Consider the following 24,101-nt stretch of genomic DNA (forward strand, 5'->3'; position numbering starts at 1 on the left):
GGTATTTAAATTTTTATCCAAAATTTACTGCTGGAGCAAACAAAGATGGAAGGGAATATAAAATCATTTGGTCAAAAATCTAAAAGAGGAGGAAACGGATGTACAAATAAGTTAAAAGTTAGTTAGAAACAGGATGTGAGGGCACAGTTCTTCAACTTTCAAGGTCAATGTGCTTCTCACTACGTTTAAGCTCTGATTCAGTTCAGTTCAGTCGCTCAGTCGTGTCCAACTTTTTGCGACCCCATGAATCATAGCACGCCAGGCCTCCCTGTCCATCACCAACTCCCAGAGTTCACTCAACCTCATGTCCATTGAGTCGGTGATGCCATCCAGCCATCTCATTCTGTCATCCCCTTCTCCTCCCGCCCCCAATCCTTCCCAGCATCAGAGTCTTTTCCAGTGAGTCAACTCTTCACATGAGGTGGCCAAAGTACTGGAGTTTCAGCTTCAGCATCAGTCCTTTCAATGAACACCCAGGATCGATCTCCTTTAGAATGGACTGGTTGGATCTCCTTGCAGTCCAAGGGACTCTCAAGAGTCTTCTCCAGCACCACAGTTCAAAAGCATCAGTTCTTCGGCGATCAGTTTTCTTCACAGTCCAACTCTCAATATCCATACATAACCACGGGAAAAACCATAGCCTTGACTAGACGGACCTTTGTTGGCAAAGTAATGTCTCTGCTTTTTAATATGCTATCTAGGTTGGTCATAACTTTCCTTCCAAGGAGTAAGCGTCTTTTAATTTCATGGCTGCAATCAGCATCCGCAATGATTTTGGAGCCCAAAAAAATAATTAAACCGTATTTAAACTTCTCATTTTACATCTGTCCAGGTGAAAAACGAAAGTCTGAGTCATTTCTCAATCTTTTAAAAATAATTCTAAGTGGAAGAAATGTTTCTGAAAGAACTCTATTTCTAAAAGCTTACATTTTATAAAAATATAGGTTAAATGGAGAGAAAGGGGAGATAAAGGCTATAGTTAGAAAAGGCCAAGAGTAACAACAAAGCCATTTCTAATGCAGACATAAATGCTGAAATACACATCTCAAAATAGAAAAACATAATACCTGGATATCTTGCAGGCAAATTTCGTGAGCATCCAAAGAACACTGCAGTCTTGGTTCTAGTAGTTTCTTTAAATTGCCTATTGGCTCATTGATGTCTATGGCCTGACTTACACATTCAGCTGGAGTGTAGGTCTGTTCTACAATGCTGAAGAATACAATGTTAGAGGACCCAATGTTAAAGAACGTAGTGGTTAACCATTAGCTTCTTACCCTGGATATCAACCCAACAATATGTTCAAAACAAAATTCAATTCCGAAACACATTTCTGGTCTTTGAAACTCACTTCTGCACAGACACCTTTCAGAGTGGTAGGCTCATCATCAACTAGTGTTGCCAAACTTAATAACAAATCACATTACACAAAGAAATGCAAGCTCGAAATTTAAGGCACCTTTACAAATAGACCGCATCTCTCACACACACACACACATAAATGCACACATATGTACGTGTGTGTTTAAGTGCATACTAATATTGCTTACACTATTTAAGGGGAAATGTCTGCATTTATATTTCCAAGTTATTTTGAAGAATTTTAGCCTCAGAAAGGAATATAAAAAGCCTCCTCAAAACTTGTATGCTATGTCTACTTCCCAAAATCAATACAATAATACAAGTTAAAAAACATGAAAATACAAGCTATATAAAATATTTTCCTATATAAATATTTCCCATATAAAATATTTTCCTCTAATCTAATCTGAAAACTACTGGTTATAAGCAGTCTAGATTCATCTTAAAAAGTTATATTCTTCCTTTAAAACTCTCTACGTGCTCTTGTGGATTTTTACTTCATATTCTACGTTCTAAAAGAAACCATAAGTTCCTTAAGAGTAAAATCTTTGGTAAGTAATTCTACCTATCTTTTGTGAATCCTTACTTGAGGCCAAATGGAAAGTAGACACCAGTTAAGTATTTGATGAATTGGTAAATCTACAATCAAGTTTCACATGTTTAATTTAAATATGGTTTAAATCTCACAGTTGGCAAAAAGTGTACTTAAAAATTTGTTGTTATATTTTCACATAAATTCCAAGTATAATTCAATAAATACATGATATTCAGTGAATATATGTAGCCTGAATTCCTAAAACTTAAAATTTATAAAAAAGACCACTCATGACTAAAAAAAAACAAAACTATTTTAAAATAATAAACATTTTATTATCATTACTATTTGTTAAGATAAATTAATTGGGTCTTTTGGCTATGTAAATATTTTTACAAATTCTTCAGCTATAGCAGAGTGGGCTATATGTTTGTTTGTTTTTTTTTTTGTAAATACTCTTTACAAGAGTCAGATGTCACTTTAACAGATTTTTAAGGACCCATTTTACATAAGCTCAATGCTTAAAACATTTTTTAATATTCTTTTGCCATCATTTAAACCTTGGGAGATCCACATAAAAGAATCTGATTATCAGCTTCCCTTGAGAAAATGTGGACGATCTCACATCACTGGACCTACATTCCTGCAGCGCACTCTGCTACAACTAGATAGCTGCAGCTACCTGCTTCACATAGCTACTCCCCAGGTCCACAGTAACTACAATCACAGTAGCTGCCAGCCTCTTACATGAGACATCAACAAAGGTTTTCTGTACAAAGTCGAACAGTAAAAGCTTTACACTCTATGGATCATTTATATATGTGTATGTACAAAAACATAAATATATTCATGTCAGGCTTCAAGACAGCTCAAATGATCCTCACCTTCTAAGATTCACAGCTTTTTACAGTTCCCTCCCAAACTGTACCAAGGCTGGACTGTGTGACCAAAGGATTGAGGCAGAGTGATACAAGTACTGCTTCTTAGATTAGCTTATTTAAAAAGACACTGTGGCGAATGCTCCCTCGGACCATTTGCTTTAGAGAAAGCCAGCCGCCATGTGGTGAGCAGCCCTACACAGAAGCCCAAGTGCTAAGGAAGGGAATGGTCCTGTCACCAGTCTTATGAGTGATTTTAGTAACAGATATGCTACCCTCAGCCAACTCTTCAGATGACTGTAGCCCAGACAGACAGCTTAACTGCAAGCTCTTGAGTCTCTGAGCCAGAACCAAGCAGCTAACTGATTGATGAGAGGCTCCTGACTCTGAGAAACTCTGTGCAGGACTAACTGTTGGGTGTTTTAAGCTTCTAAGTTTTGGAGTAACATGCTACATAAATAAGTAAATGTATGTCTGTACATACTCACATATATATGTATGTATATGAAAATGAAAAAGGCAAGTAGCCTATTGTTTCTTCTGCTGGAGAAAATAGCATAATCAAACATGCTGAAAAGCTCCATTCAAAACTTAATGTCTCTTGTGCAGTCATGTCAAGGTATTTTAGACTTTTTTGGCCAGGAAAATGTTTCCATGCCAGGGCACGATGGGAGAGGACAGGGTGGGGGACACTAAAACGAGGTTTGTATTTTGAGCTAGAGCAAAACATCTTGCCTGAGCAGATGAGGTGGCCTGAGTAACCGTGGCTTCATGAGTAATCATGGCCTCAGGGCAGAAGAGTTGCTAATTAACTGGCACAGAATCTCAGTTATGCAAAACAAAAAAGTTGCGAAAGACCTATTGCACAACATTGTGCCTACAGCTGACAATACTGTATGGTACACTTAAAAATTTACTGACGGCAGATATTGTGTCAAATGTTCTTACCACAATAAAATAACAATTTTTAAACAATTTCAGGCCTGAATCTGTCTATTCCCACTGGAGTTCTTCTAAACCTCAGTTACTCTACCCAAGTTTTGTGCCACTCTTCAGCCCCTCTGCCTTTCAGTACATTATCTCAGCTCCTGCTTTCCAGAGTAAACTAGGACCATCAGTCATTACCTTCCTTGTCCTTCCTGGCTCCCAGATCCCTCTTTTCACTCATATTCCCTCCTTGGATCCTGAACTCATTACCACTGCCCACCTTCCTTAATGGAGTAAGCAGTATTCTGTTACTACTCCAAAAACTAACACTTTTTACTTCTCTATATGCTTAGTACTAACATGGCTCATGATCAATCTAGACAGCATATTAAAAAGCAGAGACATTACTTTGCCAACAAAGGTTCGTCTAGTCAAAGCTGTGGTTTTTCCAGTAGTCATGTATGGATGTGAGAGCTGGACTATAAAGAAAGCTGAGTGCCGAAGAACTGATGCTTTTGAACTGTGGTGTTGGAGAAGACTCTTCAGTCTTTCAGTCCAAGGACTGCAAGGAGAGCAAACCAGTCAATCCTAAAGGAAATCAGTCCTGATAATTCATTGGAAGGACTGATGCTGAAGCTGAAGCTCCAATACTCTGGCCACCTGATGCAAAGACCTGACTCACTAGAAAAGACCCTGATGCTGGGAAGGATTGAAGGCGGGAGGAGAAGGGGACGACAGAGGACGAGATGGTTGGATGGCATCACTGACTCGATGGACATGAGTTTGAGCAAGCTCTGGGAGTTGGTGATGGACAGGGAAGCCTGGCGTGCTATAGTCCATGGGGTCGCCAAGAACTGGACACAACTGAGTGACTGAACTGACTAACCGCCTGACTGATGATGGTTCATACAGCTGTTTCTTCAAATATAAGGGAGTCCCCACCAGGGCGGAATAGAGTCTCATTTATTGATGCACTCCTGATAGTTACTGTTTGTTGAACTAGTTCGGGCTGTGAATTAAACTCGTACTGAAATAAAAAAAGAATCCAACAGTGCCCGAAGGGTAGAAACCACCACAATCAATTGCTTGACCATTATTAGCTATGCTTACTACCATCTTTAGTTTAAAACTATCTTTTCCTCCCAGCTACAAAGCCATTAGGTCAAAGGAAAAAGGCAATACATTATCCCTCAAAATGCTGAGGTCAATTGGGAAGAAAAAGAAAAGGTCCTCAAAGAACCTGGCTATTCTTTAATAGGCATGTTGATAATATAAAAAGTAGTACATTAAAAAAATACCAACCTTTCTTCTGTGCACTCTGGTTTCTCTGTTCCATCAATCTCAATTTCTATCAGCTCCTCTGCTTCTCTTTTCGTCATGGCTGAAGTATTTCAAAAGCTCAGCCCTACAAGAGTTAAATTTTAAGACATTCTGAAATGCATAAGCAGACACGTTACACACAAGAAGTAAAGACCAAATTCAAATAAAACCTAAGGGTAAGCAGAAGAGGAGGAAGCAATCTTCACATATGAAAGAAAATCCACAAGCAGTATTTATAAACCAGTTTTTGTTTCAATGGTGTTTACCAGTCTGACATGACATCAATATCATTCCCTTGGATTTACTGGGATATTTTTGACCCTCGTCTCAGTCAACAAATTAATTAAGATTACTTCAAAATCAAGTGAAAGGCATGTCGACTGTGTTACAGCAGTTCGGTCTTAATAAAAGATTTAAACCCGCACCTTAAAAATCAGCATGGGCATTCCCAACGGTTAGGGCTCTGTGCTTGCAGTGCAGGGGGCATGAGTTTGATCCCTGGTGAGGGAGCAAGATAATCACCTGCCACAAGTTTACTGTAAACCACTACTGACAGAGTAAGCTAAATTAAAAATTAACCCAAGCTATGACTTACGTTACAAATTACATACCTTATACATGTCAGTACAATATTCTCAAATGGCAAAATGAAGTAACAAAATCATAGATATGTGAATTACTGCCCTGATTACACACTAGAATTCTTCATGATTATTTTTCAGATGTGGTTATATACCTTTTAATCAAACTATTACTGCAGTTTTTAATTCTCACAAGTAAAATTTTTACCTACTACATTAAACTTCCATTGATTTTTATACCACTGATACATTACGTGCCATTTTGTACCATCTGCACTACCAATACTAAAACATTATAATTTTAAAAATGCTAAGCAATGCATAGAACAGCTGCATATGTTGGCATTCCTTTATGGCCATTTCCAAGGTGTTAATGCTGTAAGTTGCAGGTTGTTACTGACTCACTTTGCTCAGTCAGTCAGGTGTGTCTGACTCTTAGAGACCCTATGGACTGTAGCCTGCCAGGCTCCTCCGTCCATGGAATTTTCCAGGCAAAAATACTGGAGTGGGTTGCCATTTCATACTCCAGGGGATCTTCCCCATCCAGGGATTGAACCTGTGTCTCCTTCATTGGTAGGCGAATTCTTAAAGGAATAACGCATGTCTTTGGCTTCCATATATACCCTCAGTTCAGGGCAGACTTTTCAAAGTTTACTACTAGATATAAAAAAGCCCTTTTAAGTGCCTTTGCCTCTTTGATGTACAAGGAATGGACCTCTAAATCTGGTACTTTAATATCTGCAAAGGAGTTCATGCTCCCACTTTGAAGATCTGACAAAATGAAGAACTGGCAAATATCCATTCCTCTTAATGATAACCATTATTTACTGAGTATCGGGTACCGCATTCAAATGCTTCGCACAGAACCTTATTTTGAGCCCGCCCTTATATGAAAACTATTCAGGTTAGTGAGACTAAGCTGCCTGGGGCTCCACACTGTCACACTAGAGGTCCATCAACGCAAGCACACACTTTTGCAGTTTGCTCAAAGACGGGCTCGATATTGCAGACAGACACCGGCACAGGCGCCGTCAGCGCCCCTCACCTAGAACCCTGCAGCAGCCTCTTTCTGACAGGGTTCCCCCGTGTCGGTGCCCTTGCTGCCTTAGTCTGTTCTCCATCGATACTACAGCAGGCGTGACCATTTCACCGATGAGGCTACGTCACAGCGCTCCCGGGACTGACAGCAGCCCCGGGCCACTTCCCAGGGCCCACGAGGCCCGGCGCCCTCTACTCCTCATTCTCGCTCCACCATGGCTCTGACTCCCTCTCCACACTGGCCTCCTCCTGTGCTCTTGCATCTTTCTTCTTGCCCACAGCACTCACCCTCTAATATACTAATATTTATTGTCTTTCTTTCTCTGCTGGATCACTGTCAAGTTGCAAAAACCAAAACTGTCCAAAAGGAACTCCAGGAACTTAGGTTGGTTTGCCTGGGCTAGGGACTTCCCATAGCTTCTGAAAGTGGGAGTGGCTTTCCGAGATCTCAACTTCCTAAGGCATGGTAACTACCCAGAACCTGTGATGAAGGTTAAGTCACACGGCCAAGGGGAATTAAGTTTACTAATAGTGCGTGTGTGCTCGGTCATGTCCAACTCTGCGACCCTATGGACTGTAGCCCACCAGGCTCCTCTGCCCATGGTATTTCCCAGGCAGGAATACTGGAGTGGGTTGCCATTTCTTCCTTCAGGGGATCTTCTGACCCAGGGATTGAACCCACATCTCCTGCATCTCCGGCACTGGCAGACAAGATTCTTTAGCACTACGCTTCCTGGGACGTTTACTAATAAGCTGACCTTAAAATACAGAGATTATCCTGGATTATCCAGGTGAGTCCAGTGAAATCACAAGAATCATTAAGAGAGGAAGAAGCTAAAGAGATCCAGAGAAATTCAAAGTGAGGACTTGACTGGCTTGCTGTGACTGGCTTTGAGGAGGGGAAAAAAAAAAAAAAAGAGCCAGAATCCAAGGAAGACAGTCAGTCTGTAAAATCTGAGACAGATCCTCCCCTAGAGCCTCCAGAAGAAATACAACTCTGCCAACACTTGATTTTAGCCCAGAATGACCCATTTCAGACTTCTGACTTCAGGAACGTATGATAGTAAGTTGGTGTTTTCAAGCCACTAAGTTTGTAGTAATTTGTTACTGTAGTTCTAGGAAATTAGTAAGTCTTCCTTCCCACTTTAGAAAGGGCTGTAACTCTCCTCAGGTCCAAGAATCTCCAACTGCTGGGGAACTGGTTTTCTGATAACTTAGTATCTAAATTCTGGCATCTGAATCTAAACTTTCCGGTACAAAAATGATCTGACTTCTCCCGCATTATAAAGGCTCCTCTCACAGCTCCCTCATAACAAGAAAGAATAATAAAAGAATGGGGCTCCCCACTGGAACAGATACACATCATGCACATTCAGCAGAATGCCTAGGCCCCAGCAGGTTTTGTTTGGGATGACAGAAGAATGAACGGCTTGTCTTCCTTTCTTGCTGAGGAAAGGAAAGCATAGTCAGTCTTTCCTTTCTTCCTGAAGCCTATATCTTAATTGATACTATGTGTTAAAACTGTGGAATTCAACATGAGCACTAAAGCAGAAACACTGGTGGCACTAACCCAGTAGGGACCAACCTTGTAGAACAGCATAAGCTCACCTGGGAAGGCATATTTGTTCACAGATGTACACAAAGAACTTTGAACAGTATCTCTCCTTTTGTAGGCACTGTATTAGAATGTGTTTAATAAGTGAATGTTGTAAGAACCATAGGGGCTTCCCTGGTGGTTCAGCTGGTAAAGAATCTGCCTGCAATGCAGGAGACCTGAGTTCGATCCCTGGGTTGGGAAGATGCCCTGGAGAAGGGAAGAGCTACCCACTCCAGTATTCTAGCCTGGAGAACTCCATGGACTACATAGTCCATGGGGTCGCAAAGAGTCAGACACGACTGAGCGACTTTCACTTATGAGCAGATCTTTGGGGCTCCTGTATTTCAAACAGTTGCCATTTTTGGACTTCCCAGATACTCAGTTGGTAAAGAATCAGCCTGCAATGCAGGAGACTCCGGTTTGATTCCTGGGTTGGGAAGATCCGCTGGAAAAGGGATAGGCTACCCACTCCTGTATTCTTGGGCTTCCCTCGCGGTTCAGCTCGTCAAGAATCTGCCTGCAATGCGGGAGACCTGGATTCAATCCCTGGGTTGGGAATATCCAGGGATCCAAATTGCCAACATCCGCTGGATCACAGAAAAAGCAAGAGAATTCCAGAAAAAGACCTACTTCTGCTTTATTGATTACGCTAAAGCCCTTGACTATGTAGATCACAACTGTGGAAAATTCTTAGAGACTGGAATACCAGACCACTTACCTGCCTCCTGAGAAACCTGTATGCAGGTCAGAAAGCAACAGTCAGAACTGGACATGGAACAACAGACTGGTTCCAAATCGGGAAAGGCGTACGTCAAGGCTGTATATTGTCACCCTGCTTATCTAACTTATATGCAGAGTACATCATGCAAAGTTCCGGGCTGGGTGAGGCACAAGCTGGAATCAAGATTGCCGGGAGAAATATCAATAACCTCAAATACACAGATGACACCACTCTTATGGCAGAAAGTGAAGAGGAACTAAAAAGCCTCTTGATGAAAGTGAAAGAGGAGAGTGAAAAAGCTGGCTTAAAATTCAACGTTCAAAAAACAAACATTATGGCATCCAGTCCCATCACTTCATGGCAAATAGATGGGGAAACAACAGAAACAGTGACAAACTTTATTTTCTTGGACTCCAAAATCACTACAGGTGGTGACTCCAGTCATGAAATTAAAAGACGCTTGCTCCTTGGAAGAAAAGATATGACAACCTAGACAGCATATTAAAAAGCAGAGACATTATTTTGTCAACAAAGGTCTGTCTCTCAAAGCTATGGTTTTTCCAGTAGTCTTGTATGGATGTGAGAGCTGGACTAAAAAGAAAGCTGAGTGCCAAAGAACTGATGCTTTTCAACTGTGGTGTTGGAGAAGACTCTTGAGAATCCCTTGGACTGCAAGATCAAACCAGTCAATCCTAAAGGAAATCAGTCCTGAATATTCATTGGAAGGACTGATGCTGAAGCTCCAATCCTTTGGCCACCTGATGTGAAAAGCCGACTTACTGGAAAAGACCCTGATGCTGGGAAAGACTGAAGGCAGGAGGAGAAGACAGAGGACAAGATGGTTGGATGCCATCACTGACTCGATGGACATTAGTTTGAGTAAGCTCCAGGAGTTGGTAATGGACAGGGAAGCCTGGCGTGCTGCAGTCCATGAGGCCGCAGAGAGTCATAACTGAGTGACTGAACTGACTGATAAGAACCATTTCACACCACATAATTGACTCCAGAAATCTAGATGACTTAAACGTGAAAGGTAAAACTATAAAACTAACAGAAAAAAGTGGTGGAATTTTTTTGTGGTCTGAAGAGAAGGGGACGACAGAGAATGAGATGGCTGGATGGCATCACCGACTCGATGGACATGAGTTTGAGTGAACTTGGGGAGTTGGTGATGGACAGGGAGGCCTGGCGTGCTGTGATCCATGGGGTCGCAAAGAATCGGACACAACTGAGCAACTGAACTGAAGAAAAGAATTCATTTCTTAAAATTCCAAAAACATATATCATAAGGGAAAAAAAATGATAATTTCATTACATAAAAGTTAAGATTTATGTTCAACAGACAGGATATAGTATAGAAAAAGACATTCCCAATATCCATATATGATAAGGAAATAAAAACTGGAATAGTAAACTCCTGCAAGTTGATAATAATCCCCTAAAAGTCAGGACAAACTAGAAAAGTAGGTAGAGAAGGGAAACCAAAATGGCTATGGACATGAGGATATGCTCACGTTCAAGCTATTCACCTTATTGTGTGTGTGTGGCAGAGATCAGAATGTTGACTACTGAAAAGAGCACCAGGGACCAGGGAGCACAGGGGTCCTGCCTCTGCTGATGGGAGACAGACAGGACTGACTACTCTGGAGAAACAGCTAGCAGCACTTGCTCAAATAAAGTGATTATACCAATGACCCAGCGATCTCGCCCTTAGATAAGCATTCCAGAGACATTCTTACAGTGATTGATAATAATATGTTAAGCGTAGCTTTGCTGGAGGCAGCTGAAAGCTGGAGCCAATACAGGAACCCGTGATAAGAGAGTACTGCAGACACTAGAAAATGTGAAAGCAGCACGCACTACGGAACTTTAGTAACAGTCAGAAACAAGAGGATAATGAACACACACACACACAAAGCATAAAATCCATACAGAAAAAAGGGAGAAACGGACTAAGGCTCATAACAGGACAGCATTTAAAAGGGTCATTTATGTTTTATTTTTCAGGGCCCACGAACAAGTCCACTCCCATTTCCATAACCAGCTTTTAAAACAAGTGAATTTTCTAGGGACTTCAGAAAAATAGAACTTGAGGAATTTCCCTGGTGGTCCAGTGATTAAAGTTCCGTGCTTCCAATGTAGGGTGAACGGTTTCGATCCCTAGTCAGGGGACTAATATCCCACAGGTCATGCAGCATGACCAATAAAATTCAAATAAACAATTAAAACAAACAAAACAAAAAAAGAAAGCACGGTAAGCAGATAGGGTAGGAGGTCCCCAGAAAAGAACAATCAGGCATGGCTTTCGACAAGAAGCCATTTTGAAATCTAAGCCTAACCACAATGCTTACCCTTGAATAGATCTCAGTAATAAAGCTCTTAAGGAATAACAATAGCAAAGATAGTAAATCAGTATAAAAACTCCAGGTTCTGTTTCCATGGTAAAGATTAGCCTGAAGCACTTTCCTGAGCTGCTCTGCAGAATTTAAACCCTCCTCTAGAGCCCAACCACTAGATCAACTATAACCCAAAGGATGATGATATTGACCTTTTCTGACCTTTGTGACTTCAATCAACTAAAGCTTGGATGCTGTCAACCTCTGCCCCAATACTATCTTGAACTCTCCTCTTCAAGCTCCTTCATGAATATGCATGTACCCTTAGCTGAAGACTTTTCCCAATTTTGCTGCTTTGGGAGAGATCCCCCAGCGTTCTTGCTCTAAGTAATAAATATTTTCTGCTCCTGCTCTCTGGCTTGGTCTCTTGTGTCTTGTGTCTTTTGTTTCACGCCCACCAAAAGATGAATCCAGTTTTCTGTAACTACCAGAGAAATGGCCCTAAGGGCTGTGATCGACAGGGATACTTGGCACTCCTCTTGACAGAAGCACTGAGACAGAGTTGTTAAAAGAAATTTACACTGTGATCTTTCAAAAAAGTCAGAGATCAGTCTCTAAAAGAATCCAATACACTTTTGGAAAACACTGTGTTACTTAAGTTCTGAATTGATCTTCTTTCTCAATTCTCTAAATTTAGCCTAAAGAAGCAATGGAGACATTTGGCAAGCTGTCCAAATCTTTGCTGTCACTGCTTAAGTGGGTCTTAGCTCTTCTCCTGGAGCCAATTGTCCAGGATTCTATGTCAATACTTAAGAAAATGGAGAAGACAGCATTACTTGGAGACTTTCCACACAGGAAAATGTCCCCTGACACTGGTTTTTCCTGGATTAAATCTAACCTGCGTTCAGAACACTTCACAAAACGAATACAAATTTATATTGAACTAAAAATTCCAGGAAAGGCTAATATTCTTTAAAATACAGTTATATTTACCACTGTCTTTTACAGCCACAGATGAACTTGAGGATTATTCTCTATTGAAGCATTCTGTAAACTGATAAGTTTACAGAGTTTAGGATAATTTTTCATAGTGAAGGATAATAAGTAAATAAAAGATAAATACAAGTGTAATCTGGGAGTTTTCCTCAAGTTAAAAAATACTGTTAAATATTCTGAGAAAAAAGACATTTTTGTTTTTTAAAGATAAAAGTCAATAGCTCAGAAAAAGTAAAACACAGACATCTGTGTGTATACATGTGGAGAGAAAGCAAGTGTGGAGAAAGTGTGGCAAACTTGGTGATTCTGGGAGTGAGGGTGTTCCTTGTACAATTTCACTGCATAATTTTTGAATTTTCCTCTAGACTTGAAGTTTTATAAATAAGAGGGAGATTAAAGTCAACAGTTTTAATTGACTGTTCAGCCTCCACATGCTCCTCCATTAAACACCTACCTTATTATTTAGATTCTTATTTTAAGATGATACACGCCTCATGTCACTGCTCCTGTAGACGCAATCCAGGGAGAACTGACATAAGTCCACCTAGCGTCAGAATTTGTCTGAAAATAAGTCTGGAAAGCTTGGATCAAATTCTAAGAGAGAGAACTTATTATTACCTCCAGTTTCGAACTAGTTGACCCAGTTTCTTTTGACATTAAGACAATACAATACTTAGGAACATTACCACTGCCCAGTTCTTCGCTTACGTGGACCCTTCTAAACCTTTGCTGCCCCCACGACTAAGAACTACGGCGAGTCTTTCTAAATCACTAATCTCTTGCAATGCAACATTAGGCGTGGTCCTCCCGGCCGTTAACCTAATCAAACTGGGATTCCTAAACACAAAGACGTTGTTGTCTTATCTTCCAGCCTGCAAAAACAAACTTAAAAAGCTGACAAGCTACACTAACCCATCGTTTTCTCCTTGTTTCACTTCCTCGTTTTTAAAGGAAACCCAATGGACTCCACAGACATTAAGCAGATGGCTTTAACGCAACTGTTACGACAGTTCTAGAAAGACCACTGGACGCGAATGGAGAGAGCATCGCCGAGCTGGCAAGAAGGTCGCTGCAGCAGCGTCCAGTGAGATCCCAGGGGCGTCGGGATCAGGGCCCGACCGCGGCGGCGGCGCACGGCGGACAGCCGAGCAGCGGCACCGGGGCGGCGAGGCGGCAGGAGCAGCGGGGCGCGCGGCCTCGCGGACCCCGCGCCGCGCGCCCCCCGCCCCTCCCCGCACCGCCTCCCCCGCCCCTCCCCGCCCGGCTCCCTCAAGTCTCCACGAACGGAAATGGGAGTCGCAGCGCCGGGGACCAGCGGAAACAAAACACAGAGGCGGCCGCGGGGGGGCCGCGGGGCGGCAGAAGGCCCCGGAACGGAGCCGGCCCGCGCGGGCCCGCGCTGCCTTCCTCCCCGGCGGCCGCACTCACCCGCTCCGGATTCGGCCCCGTCGCCCCCGCCCGCGCTCCAGAGCCGGCTGAGAAGCGCAGCGGCGCGGGCTCCACGTGCAGCGTCTTTCCCGGTAAGACCCGCAGCTCCCGCGACTCGAAGTGGGAGGCCCCTGGGCCCTTCCCGCGAAAACGGCGCAGAGAAACTCCAACCCCCCCCCTCCCGCCTCCCAGGCACCCCCGGGTCCGGGACTACAACTCCCAGCAGGTTGCGCGAAACGGATGCCTGAGGCAACGGAGGCTCACGAGGCACAAGGGAGCAGCAACGCCCCAGTTCGCTTTGTTTAACACTGTCACTTTCCACAACCGTATACCTAAACAACCCCCCTCTCTCCCCGGTCAACCAAGGAATAGGACGCTGACTCGGGGCCGCGGGGACTGAACTAGGGCACAGGCCAGTCCAAGGGCGCATGCGTACATCACACGGTTTCCTAGAGGGAAAAACAGCGGGTCAAGTTGGGCGAAGGAAAGATGGCGGAGGCGTCACTAGAGGACCCGGAAGCACTTACCCTCCACTTCCTCCTCCTGTTTGCCTTCTGTCTCACCTAGAGCAGTCCGGTCGCAGAGTGTCTCCGAGACGCTTCCTGTCCGGTGAGTGTCGACCGTCTGAAACGGCGGCCCATAATGCATTGCGATGGCGGGTAGGCGTGTGGGGGCGGAGCCAGGGCCGGAAGTAGAACGGGGCGGCGGCGGCGGCGGTGGCTGGCGGCTGGGCGTTGAGTGCAAGGTGACTGGGAGGGTGACTGGACTAACGTGGCCTCTTGGGACTTGGGTTCTGGGTTCATTCATGAGGCCTGGGATGCCCTTTTCCCTCTGGGACTCTGGAAAAGAGAGCAACCTTATATCCCGGGGCGCCTTCACGGCCTGGCCCGGAGTCATTTTCGACCTCGGCGCCTTTCGGCCTTGAAGTTTGCTGTAGACTCAATAAGTAGCCAGAAGATCCCGCCCTGAGGGCCAGCCTGGCTCTCAGGGTGGCGCGGGCGGCAGGGAGGCCGGCGCTTCGTGCACTTGCAACCCGTCTGGGGCAGCCCAAGGTCATGTCCGCGGGGCCGGTCTGCGGCCAGGCCTGCACATCCCGGACGCGTGGGAGGTGGTTCTGAACCATTTTAGAGTAGAACGTGAGAGAAGAAGACAATAGTCATCTTAAAAGTTGGGACGCCACCTAAAAATGTTGGTAGTGCTGAAACTTGGTTAAGCAGCTTTTGTTTTACATCACGGTTTCTTGGAGGAAAGCACTAACCTTGGACTGGCCAGTCCTCACTGTAAACGGGAGAGCCATGCTCCCTCTCAGCACAGGGCCTCTTCTTATGCTGTGTCCTTCTCTAGCTGTTGGCTTCCCCAGTTTCTTTGAGTATGTCCAGTTATTGTCAGCTGGCATGCGTGGCCTCGCATCAGTTCAGTTCAGTCGGTCAGTCGTGTCCGACTGTCTGCGACCCCATGAATCACAGCACACCAGGCCTCCCTGTCCATCACCAACTCCCGGAGTTCACTCAAACTCATGTCCACAGAGTCGGTGATGCCATCCAGCCACCTCATTCTCTGTTGTCCCCTTCTCCTGTCGTCCCCTTCTCCTCTCGCCCCCAATCCCTCCCAGCATCAGTCTTTTCCAGTGAGTCAACTCGTTTCATGAGGTGGCCAAAGGATTGGAGTTTCAGCTTTAGCATCAGTCCTTCCAATGAACACCCAGGATTGATCTCCTTTAGAATGGACTGGTTGGATCTCCTTGCAGTCCAAGGGACTCTCAAGAGTCTTCTCCAACACCACAGTTCAAAAGCATCAATTCTTTGGCGATCAAGTACTTGAATAGGGGACTTAATCATAGTTGATACTTTATATACCTATATATGTAATGACGTGTATTTCTGAATAGATATTCAATCGTTGGGGGAAAAAATGAAACAGGAAAAGGAACAAGTTTTGATAGATTATGTGTTCATTTTTTAGATGAGTTGGAGAGCAGGATAAGACTTATGAAGGGATGAGAGGTGTTGATTTGTAGGTTTGGAATTCAGGAAGAAGACCACGCACAATTAGGTGTGATTTAGGGATCATTAATAGACTCACTGGAAAAGACTGATGCTGGGAAGTATTGGGGGTGGGAGGAGAAGGGGACGACAGAGAATGATGTGGCTGAATGGCATCACCGACTCGATGGACATGAGTTTGAGTGAACTCCGGGAGTTGGTGATGGAAAGGGAGGCCTGGCGTGCTGTGATTCATGGGGTCGCAAAGAGTCAAACACGACTGAGCAACTGAACTGAACTGAACTTAATAGGTAGATGATAGAAAAAGTGAAAGTGGATTTTTACCCATGTTGGAGTAGGAGTAACATGATCCTCTGTTAGATTAACAGGCAATATGAGTAATTTAATAAACTGTCTTGCACAGTATCTTACTATCTGTATAGGAAGCATAAGAATACTTTGCTCTGTTTCTTAACAGGATTGCTGTAAGTCTACCTGGATAGAATATGTATGGAAGTACTTAGCAGAATATCTAAGTCTGAACAGATGTTAGGGTGACCCAATTGGGGAGTGCTGTTTGTGTTTATGTTGCCAAAAGGGAAAGTGTACACTGAGTTCTACAATTTTAAAAAAGTATTTGTGTCCTGTGAGATTCTGTTGTGTAACCTGGGATCGGGTACTTAACCTCTAAGCCACAGTTTCAGTATGTGTAAAGTGAGAAATGTATTAAGTAGCACTTGGGTGTTAGTTGCTCAGTCTTTTCCCTGACTCTTTGTGACTCTGTGGACTGTAGCCTGTAGGCTCCTCTGTCCATGGGATTCTTCAGGCAAGAATACTGGAGTGGGTTGCCATGCCATCACTGAGCCTTGAAAGTCTTATGGCTTAGTGATGATTACTTCCCAGACTTAGCCACCTGAGAGACATCAGAATATAACATTCATTATGTCCTCCAAAGTAACAGATGTGTATGACTGGGGAAAGCGTGTGTTGGCTGAGTGCTAGATATGCCACTGTGCTCTTGGCAAGGGAGAGACATGCTGGGAGCATTTTAGAAATACCACCCTGTCCCTAAGGAGTCCCTGTCCTTTCCCAGCATCCTTCCCACCAGACCCGAGTAGACTTGGAGTCCCTTTGCCCAGCTTTACCTCTAACCAGGAGACCACAGTAGGGCCATGCCACTGGGTAAAGGACATTCCTCTTCTCCAGGCATCTTCAAGCAGCTGGTGTCTTTCAGTAAGAACAACAGCAGACTCACTAGTCCTTTTTTCTTTCTCAGCCATGCTTACTCTCAGGGAGCATGGGCTCTGCCAAGATGTGGACTCCCACCACCCCAGCTCCTCAGCACAGGACTGCCACCTTTGCCCTGTGCCTGAGACAGTGTAACACGAAGCCATGAGGAGCAGCACCTCTCCATGCCCAGAGGGGAGGGCTTTCAGTTTGTTTGCACCCGGCCTGAAACACAGACACTTTAGTCTGCCCTGTCAGAGATCTCAGGTGCTGGCTCGTAGCACATCCTTCTCCCAGAGCACCCTTGTCTCCTTCTTGCTCAGGTCATCCTAAGAACAATCTCCCAGCCCCCACTTAGACCGGGCCAACTCAGTTCAGAAAGGGCCTTGCTAGGCTCTGACTGCCTGAGCTCAGCCCCATGGCAGTCTCGGGGGACGCCAGTGAGTGAAGGGCTGGACCCCACCCTGGCAGAGCCTAGCCTGTGGTTCTTACTTGCTTACTTCTCTGGTCCTTTTCTGACTGGGTTCCCAGCTTGGCAGGCACCATGGGCTCCTGCAGACTGAGCTCATAGTTAGTACAACTGGAATGGAAGAGACGGCATATCAGCTAGGTCCTCTGCTTCTCCCAAGGCCCAGGTCAGAACTGGAGAGCAGACCAGCAGGAGGTGCCTCAGCACAGGAGAGCCCGCGGGCCTGAGGGGACCACCCATTCTTCCTGGAGCTTCCACAAAACATCCCTACAACCCGGCAGTCCCACAGTGGCATCAAGTAGGTCACCCCAAGCCGAAAGAGCCTTCCCCTGGGGGCCTCAGCTCTGGAAGTGTTTTCCAGCCAGATGGTTAGAAGTTGTTCCACCCTAATAGCAGCAGAATCCTAGCAGAACTTGTCCCTTCTCCAAACAAAGCTGCAAAGGAAACTCGGAGAGCCAGAGCGGGCTTTGAGCTCAGCCAGGATTAGCGTGGCCTGGGCTGGGGTGGGGAAACAGGCATGCTCAGAGATGTGTGTCTGGGTACCTTTCTCAGGGCCACTCACTTGCACAAATCACAAAATGGAACACGCATGGCTCTGTCACTATTGAATTCAGCAGGTACGAATTTGTCAGATTTCTGTAAAAGTTTCTAAATGGTTATTCCCAATTTTGATATTACAGTGGAGCAGTAAGACGGCACTACCAGCAGTTCTCAGACCGCACTTTGAGCAGTAGTATTATTTATTATTTAATAGTTCGGTGTGACAGTGCTTATTTAGGTCATTTGGGGAGCCTGGAAAATCATATTAGCATGTTGGGGTTTCACTTTAAGGTTGAGAAGTTTTACCGGGCTATATCGAAGTGTGACTCTCTATCATTCCAACATGGCTTGGTCAGCCCTTTCTGTTTAATCAGTCTTTATTAATCTGGGGCAATTTCTTCTAATTTTTCTATGATCTCCTTATTCTTTTTCTTTTGGAATTCCTGTTTGCATATAATTGATACTTTTACATTTGATCTTTTCAGGACACAAATGAGTTCTCAACTGAGATCATCCTGTAATTTGTATACTATAATTTTTTAGTTAAAAAATCATGTATTTTAGCTTCAGGAAGTCTAAGAACTTAGGGGTCTTTAAGTCCTTAAAATTCAGGCTTCTTTACAAATTCTCTTTCACTGATAAGGTTGTATTGATTGATTTTCCATCTCTTGGTGTAGTCCCTTGTGTTTTTTTTTTTGGACTCCCATGCTGTTTTTTCTTGCTGGTTCTTTTGGACTCAGATCTGGTCTTTACAATATTTGTGAATGCCTGGAATCCTGCAGCTGTACAGGGAGGAGCAGTTTCTCATCCTGTGGGCCTGTGAAATGCAAACTGAGGCTGAGGCAGCTGTCTCCAGGCTCCCTGCTCATATCGCTTTTTGAGGGAGTCAGGGGAACCTGGTAGGCTAATTTGGGAGCCAGTATTACTCTCTCTCTAATGAGGGTGGATGCTCAAGACTAAAAAGTTCGTGGCGAAGAAACACCCCATCCCAGATTTTGTGCTTTCTTTCTGCATCTGACCTAGTGGAGGCGCATGCAGGCCTGAGTGATTCTGAACTGCTGCTAGATCCCAGGGCCTTTTGCTTGAGAAGCAGAACACTTGCAGTGAGGGGTAGAGAGGGAAAGGGATCTTTGGTCAGGTGACTGTTCTTAGTATTCACTGAGTTCTGGTATGATTTAAGTTCTGTAGCACTTAGTAGAATTAGATGCCCACTATAACACTTTTACAGGGGTTTTACAATTATATCTATTTTAGAGTATCGTCACATGCTGGTTCTTGTTTCCAATAACAGGATCACCATGATTCTTCAGAGACTCTTCAGATTGTCCTCTGTCGTTCGGTCTGCAATCTCAGTCTCTTTGAGGAGGAACATTGGTGTTACAGCAGTGGCGTTTAATAAGGAGCTTGATCCTGTGCAGAAACTCTTCGTGGACAAGATTAGAGAATATAGAACTAAGCGACAGTAAGTGGGCAGATCATCGACCTTGGTGTAGATATGCATATTCAAAGTGTGGAAGTTTTGAGATGGTAAAAAATGTTCTTGGCGTTTGAAAGTGTCTAAGACCTTCAGTGAGCTGATCCCTGTGGTACAGGTTCATTCAGTTCAGTCGCTCAGTCGTGTCTGAGTCATTGCGACCCGATGAATCACAGCACGCCAGGCCTCCCTGTCCATCACCAACTCCCGGAGTTCACTCAAACTCACTTCCATCGAATCGGTGATGCCATCCAGCCATCTCATTCTCTGTTGTCCCCTTCTCCTCCTGCCCCAATCCTTCCCAGCATCAGAGTCTTTTCCAGTGAGTCAACTCTTCGCATGAGGTGGCCAAAGTATTGGAGTTTCAGCTTTAGCATCAGTCCTTCCAGTGAACACCCAGGACTGATCTGCTCCAAAAGAATAAGATGAGGACCTTGATATTTTTTTTAAGTCCCAGATTTTATCTCATGAATTCCCAGGGAGAATTGCATTAAATCCAATGCCATTTTAGATATATCCCCACTGTAATGTTATTTATTATAAACTGGAGTCAATTCATACAAGTGTACCATACAAGATCCATACAATTCATACAAGATCCATACCAGGATCTTGGAAATCATTTAGAAACCATATTTGAGAAAATTAAGCCCCTTAGACAATGATTTTCCTAAGGTCATAAAACTAATTATGGGGAAAATATACTCAGAATATTCTAACTCTCAATTTAGTGATCACTAAATTAGTGATCTTGGGATCACTAAATTGATTTGGGGAGAAATGTATAAGCATAGCATTTTTTCTTTAACGTTACTTCCATAGTTAATATATTTCTGGGACTATCACAAGACAGAAGACTCTGAAATGGCATAAACGAGTCCAGAGAAAACCTAATTACAGAACCACACAGTTTTGCAGGTGGTTGATGACCTCAGCCATCATCAAATTTAACCCCCAAATCTTTGGGAAAGTGATATAGATCAGTTCAGGGTTGGATTTTAGTTAGTTGTCTACCATACGCAGAGCACTGGACTGTTGAGAGTGAAGTGAAGTCGTTCAGTTGTGTCCGACTCTGCGACCCCATGGACTATAGCCCACCAGGCGCCTCAGTCCATGGAATTTTCCAGGCAAGAGTACTGGAGTGGGTTGCCATTTCCTTCTCCAGGGGATCTTCCCAACCCAGGGATCGAACCCGGGTCTCCTGCACTGCAGGCAGACGCTTTACCGTCTGAGCCACCAGGGAACCCACACTTGACAGTGATGGGCTACAAAGAAAGAAGCCACTTGGCATTTCCATAATATTCTTCAAGTCTAAGAGGCTAGATAGTTTGTTAGCAAGTAAATAGAAGGTAAAATAAGTTACGTGATAAGGTAGTGTTTGGAGAACTTCTTGGAAGGAATCTTCCTTTCTAGTTGGTACATTTTGAAAGGTGGCATGGAAGAGTAATGTTTCCAAAAACTTGTGGAAACAAGAACTGGACAGTGATCACCAATCATCAAAATATCTGGCTGAAGGCTCTATCTAGAACTGTGCTATATATTTCTGTGGTTGTTATTCATATGTGACTATTCAAATTGAGTATAAATAAAAATTAATTTCTTCATTTGCCTTTTAGTCACATTTCTGGTGCTCAATACCAGATATGGCTAGTGGTTACCGTGTTAGACAGCACAGACACAGAGCATTCTGTTATCATAGAAAGTTTCTGTTGCACATGCTGATATAGAAGAAAACTGAGTCCATGACAAGAAACATCATTAACAAGTTCTTAAATTAGAGCTGGCTCAGTATTTTTTTGTGGACATAACAAATAAGATCCTATGCTTTTATCATAAGCATAGGTGAAAATACTAGCCTTGATGGAATTTTCACTTACAATTTTTTTTATTGTTCATTGATAAGTGGGCAGTAACATTATGACAAACAAGAATTTGTGCAAATAGTTAATTAGGTCTAATTGGCCCCTTGCTGGTCCATGAAGTGAAAATCGCTCAGTTGTGTCCAACTCTTTGACCCCATGGACTATATAGCCTGCCAGGCTTATCTGTCCATGGGGATTCTCCAGGCAGGAATACTTTAGTGGGTATCCCTTTTCCAGGGGATCTTCCCAACCCAGGGATCAAACCCAGGTCTCCCGCATTGACAGCAGACTCTTTACCATCTGAGCCACCAGGAAAGCCCAGCTGGTCCATGATGCTATGTTTATCTTTACAAAACACAACTCTTTAATTTTGTTATTTTATTGCTTAGCAAACAAAATATAGACTCCCACGCTTTACATGCTGGGCCTCCTGTGATCTGGGTCCTGCTGGCTTTTCCATCTAGGCTGCTTAGCATTCCCCACATACAGCCAATGCTTTCCCACCTTCTCATCTTTGCTTTTGAGTCTTAGAATGTCTCAAATTACAATCTGACCCAAATGCATGGTTTGTCACAGATGCCACCTTTTTAAAATGAAGTCTCCCTGTTTAGCTTAGCAGAAGTGACCCCTCACCTCCAGTAGCTTTTTTTTAAACTGTGTCTTTGAAGGTTATCCCCTGACTGCCTCACAGTATAAGTGTTTATAAATGTTTTTTTTTTTTTTTAATGGTAAAACCTCCGAGAATAGGAAGTAGTTTGCTTCTTTGATAGGCCGCTGTTATAGAGACTTAAACCATTCAGTGGCGGTTGATTTAAAGCACAGTGATAGTAGGTAACTGCGTGTTCACAGTGTGCCAGGCACTGGTCCATGAGTGGTACATGTACACAATCTCTTAATTCTCTCAGCACCATCCGGTAAGACTTTTGAGTTGTTGGTGTAGAAACTAGAGTGCTTCGTGCCTTGCTCTAGTTCACACAGTAACTAGATTGTAGAACTGACAAACACTCAGTTATTCACCCTAAGCCCGTAGACTTAGCTGTTACACCTTATTGCTGCTCAGACACTGAGAGATTCTGACTTTATATTTAAAGTATCAGATACTGATACTGACAGATCTTGAATGTTTTGTTTGAAGTTGCCTTATTTGTGTGAGCCCTCATCATATTTAAAATTGTTTGAGGTTACATTCAAATTGAAATACTTGCTACCTTTCAGAAAAGTCTGCTCTTCCCTACGCTTAGAAGACCTGTGAAACTTAATTTTGTTTCTGTAAACTAATGCTTAAAATACATTTGGTTGTGTACACAACAGGACATCTGGAGGACCTGTTGATGCTGGCCCAGAGTATCAGCAAGACCTCGACCGGGAGCTTTTTAAGCTTAAGCAGATGTATGGTAAAGCAGACATGAATGCGTTCCCTAACTTCACATTTGAAGGTAACTCTTGTAATCACAGATTGACTGTGGGACATCATTTTAAGGGGAGAGTACTTACATGGGTTGTTTGGAGGATTAAATGACAATTACACGTGGCTGTAGTTTGAGCAAGCTCGGGGAATTGGTGATGGATAGGGAAGCGTGGCACGCTGTAGTCCATTGGGTGCAAAGAGCCAGGTGTGACTGAGTGACGGAACTGAAGGTGTGAGTGTGTTAGGACAGTGGGTCATACAGCATGGAGGTTAAATGGTGAGTGTGTTAGGACAGTGGGTCATACAGCATGGAGATTAAATGGTGAGTGTGTTAGGACAGTGGGTCATACAGCATGGAGGTTAAATGGTGAGTGTGTTAGGACAGTGGGGTCATACAGCATGGACGTTAAATGGTGAGTGTGTTAGGACAGTGGGGTCCTACAGCATGGACGTTAAATGGTGAGTGTGTTAGGACAGTGGGGTCATACAGCATGGAGGTTAAATGGTGAGTGTGTTAGGACAGTGGGTCATACAGCATGGACGTTAAATGGTGAGTGTATTAGGACAGTGGGTCATACAGCATGGAGGTTAAATGGTGAGTGTGTTAGGACAGTGCGGTCATATAGCATGGAGGTTAAATGGTGAGTGTGTTAGGACGGTGGGGTCATACAGCATGGAGGTTAAATGGTGCGAACCTAAAATCAAATGCTGACGGTATCATTGTGGGCTATGCGACTGGATAGTTAACGGGTCCCTGTTTCTCATCTGACAGTTGGGTAAGATGATACTGTCATCTTAGCTGTATTTAAATGACGTAATATATGTAAATTCATAGAGCCTGGTTCATTGTAAGTCCTAAATAAATCTTAAGTTATATTTACATGTAGATGTTTCTGTAAAAAACTGGAAGATGGATGAGATAAATATTAAAGTTTTTTAGAAAATATGCTTTATTGCAATATGGCTAGGTTTGAACCTTTCTTTCCTCTTTTTAGACCCCAAGTTCGAAGTTGTCGAGAAACCACAGTCCTGAAGAATTAATGTAAAATTGATCTGGCAATTTGTCCTAGATAAGTTGTACAGCTGGCCAGAAGTAACAGAATAAACATACATTTCACAGCTGTCAAATGTTCTTTTAATTCTGATTTCAAATAAAATTATTTGGTGATGTTAGGTGTACAGTTGAGTGTATTGAATTCTGTTGTTGTGTTTTTTTTTTTTGATTGATTGATTTTATTTGCTGTCCCGGATCTTAGTTGCTAGTTCCCTGCCAGGGACTGTTCTCGGGCTCCCTGCATTGAGAGCTTCGAGTCTTAGCCACTGGACCACCAGGGAAGTCCCCCAATTCTTTTAGATTCTCCTGTTTGGTTATATGAAAGCAGATGGAGACTTTGGATTAACCAAGTACCATTTGCCCCGA

General features: G+C 43.5%; 2 protein-coding genes across 13 annotated transcripts in view; one reads left to right on the plus strand and one right to left on the minus strand.

Annotated features, from left to right (window-relative positions):
* GABPA (GA binding protein transcription factor subunit alpha) overlaps nucleotides 1-14,354 on the minus strand; it is a 40,056-nt gene extending 25,702 nt beyond the window's left edge. The window contains exons 1-4 of one of the 9 annotated variants that reach the window (XM_055421795.2): nucleotides 13,720-13,858; nucleotides 12,746-12,885; nucleotides 5,005-5,107; nucleotides 1,068-1,212 (exon numbers count right to left, since the gene is read on the minus strand). In XM_055421795.2, the coding sequence (XP_055277770.1) occupies nucleotides 1,068-1,212; nucleotides 5,005-5,081 (222 nt within the window). In that variant the 5' untranslated portion in view covers nucleotides 5,082-5,107; nucleotides 12,746-12,885; nucleotides 13,720-13,858. The other 8 variants (XM_055421788.2, XM_055421779.2, XM_055421761.2 and 5 more) reach the window with 8 other exon arrangements.
* On the plus strand, nucleotides 13,671-23,860 carry ATP5PF (ATP synthase peripheral stalk subunit F6). Of its 4 annotated transcripts, none has more exons than XM_088836028.1 (5): nucleotides 13,671-13,811; nucleotides 14,086-14,328; nucleotides 19,229-19,399; nucleotides 22,585-22,709; nucleotides 23,677-23,860. In XM_088836028.1, the coding sequence occupies exons 3-5, from the start codon at nucleotides 19,236-19,238 to the stop codon at nucleotides 23,712-23,714; spliced, it is 327 nt and encodes a 108-aa protein (XP_088692154.1). In that variant the 5' UTR covers nucleotides 13,671-13,811; nucleotides 14,086-14,328; nucleotides 19,229-19,235; the 3' UTR covers nucleotides 23,715-23,860. The 4 variants fall into 4 exon arrangements, with proteins under 4 accessions (XP_088692154.1, XP_088692158.1, XP_088692152.1 ...); XM_088836032.1 differs by having other exon boundaries at nucleotides 13,793-13,811; nucleotides 14,287-14,328; XM_088836030.1 differs by lacking the exons at nucleotides 13,671-13,811; nucleotides 14,086-14,328 and adding exons at nucleotides 14,399-14,464; nucleotides 17,558-17,695.
* Nucleotides 23,861-24,101: the final 241 nt, after the last annotated feature.

The sequence above is a fragment of the Moschus berezovskii genome, chromosome 1, assembly GCF_049115385.1.
Source record: "Moschus berezovskii isolate FMDL1 chromosome 1, NW_MosBer_1.0, whole genome shotgun sequence".
Taxonomy (NCBI): domain Eukaryota; kingdom Metazoa; phylum Chordata; class Mammalia; order Artiodactyla; family Moschidae; genus Moschus; species Moschus berezovskii.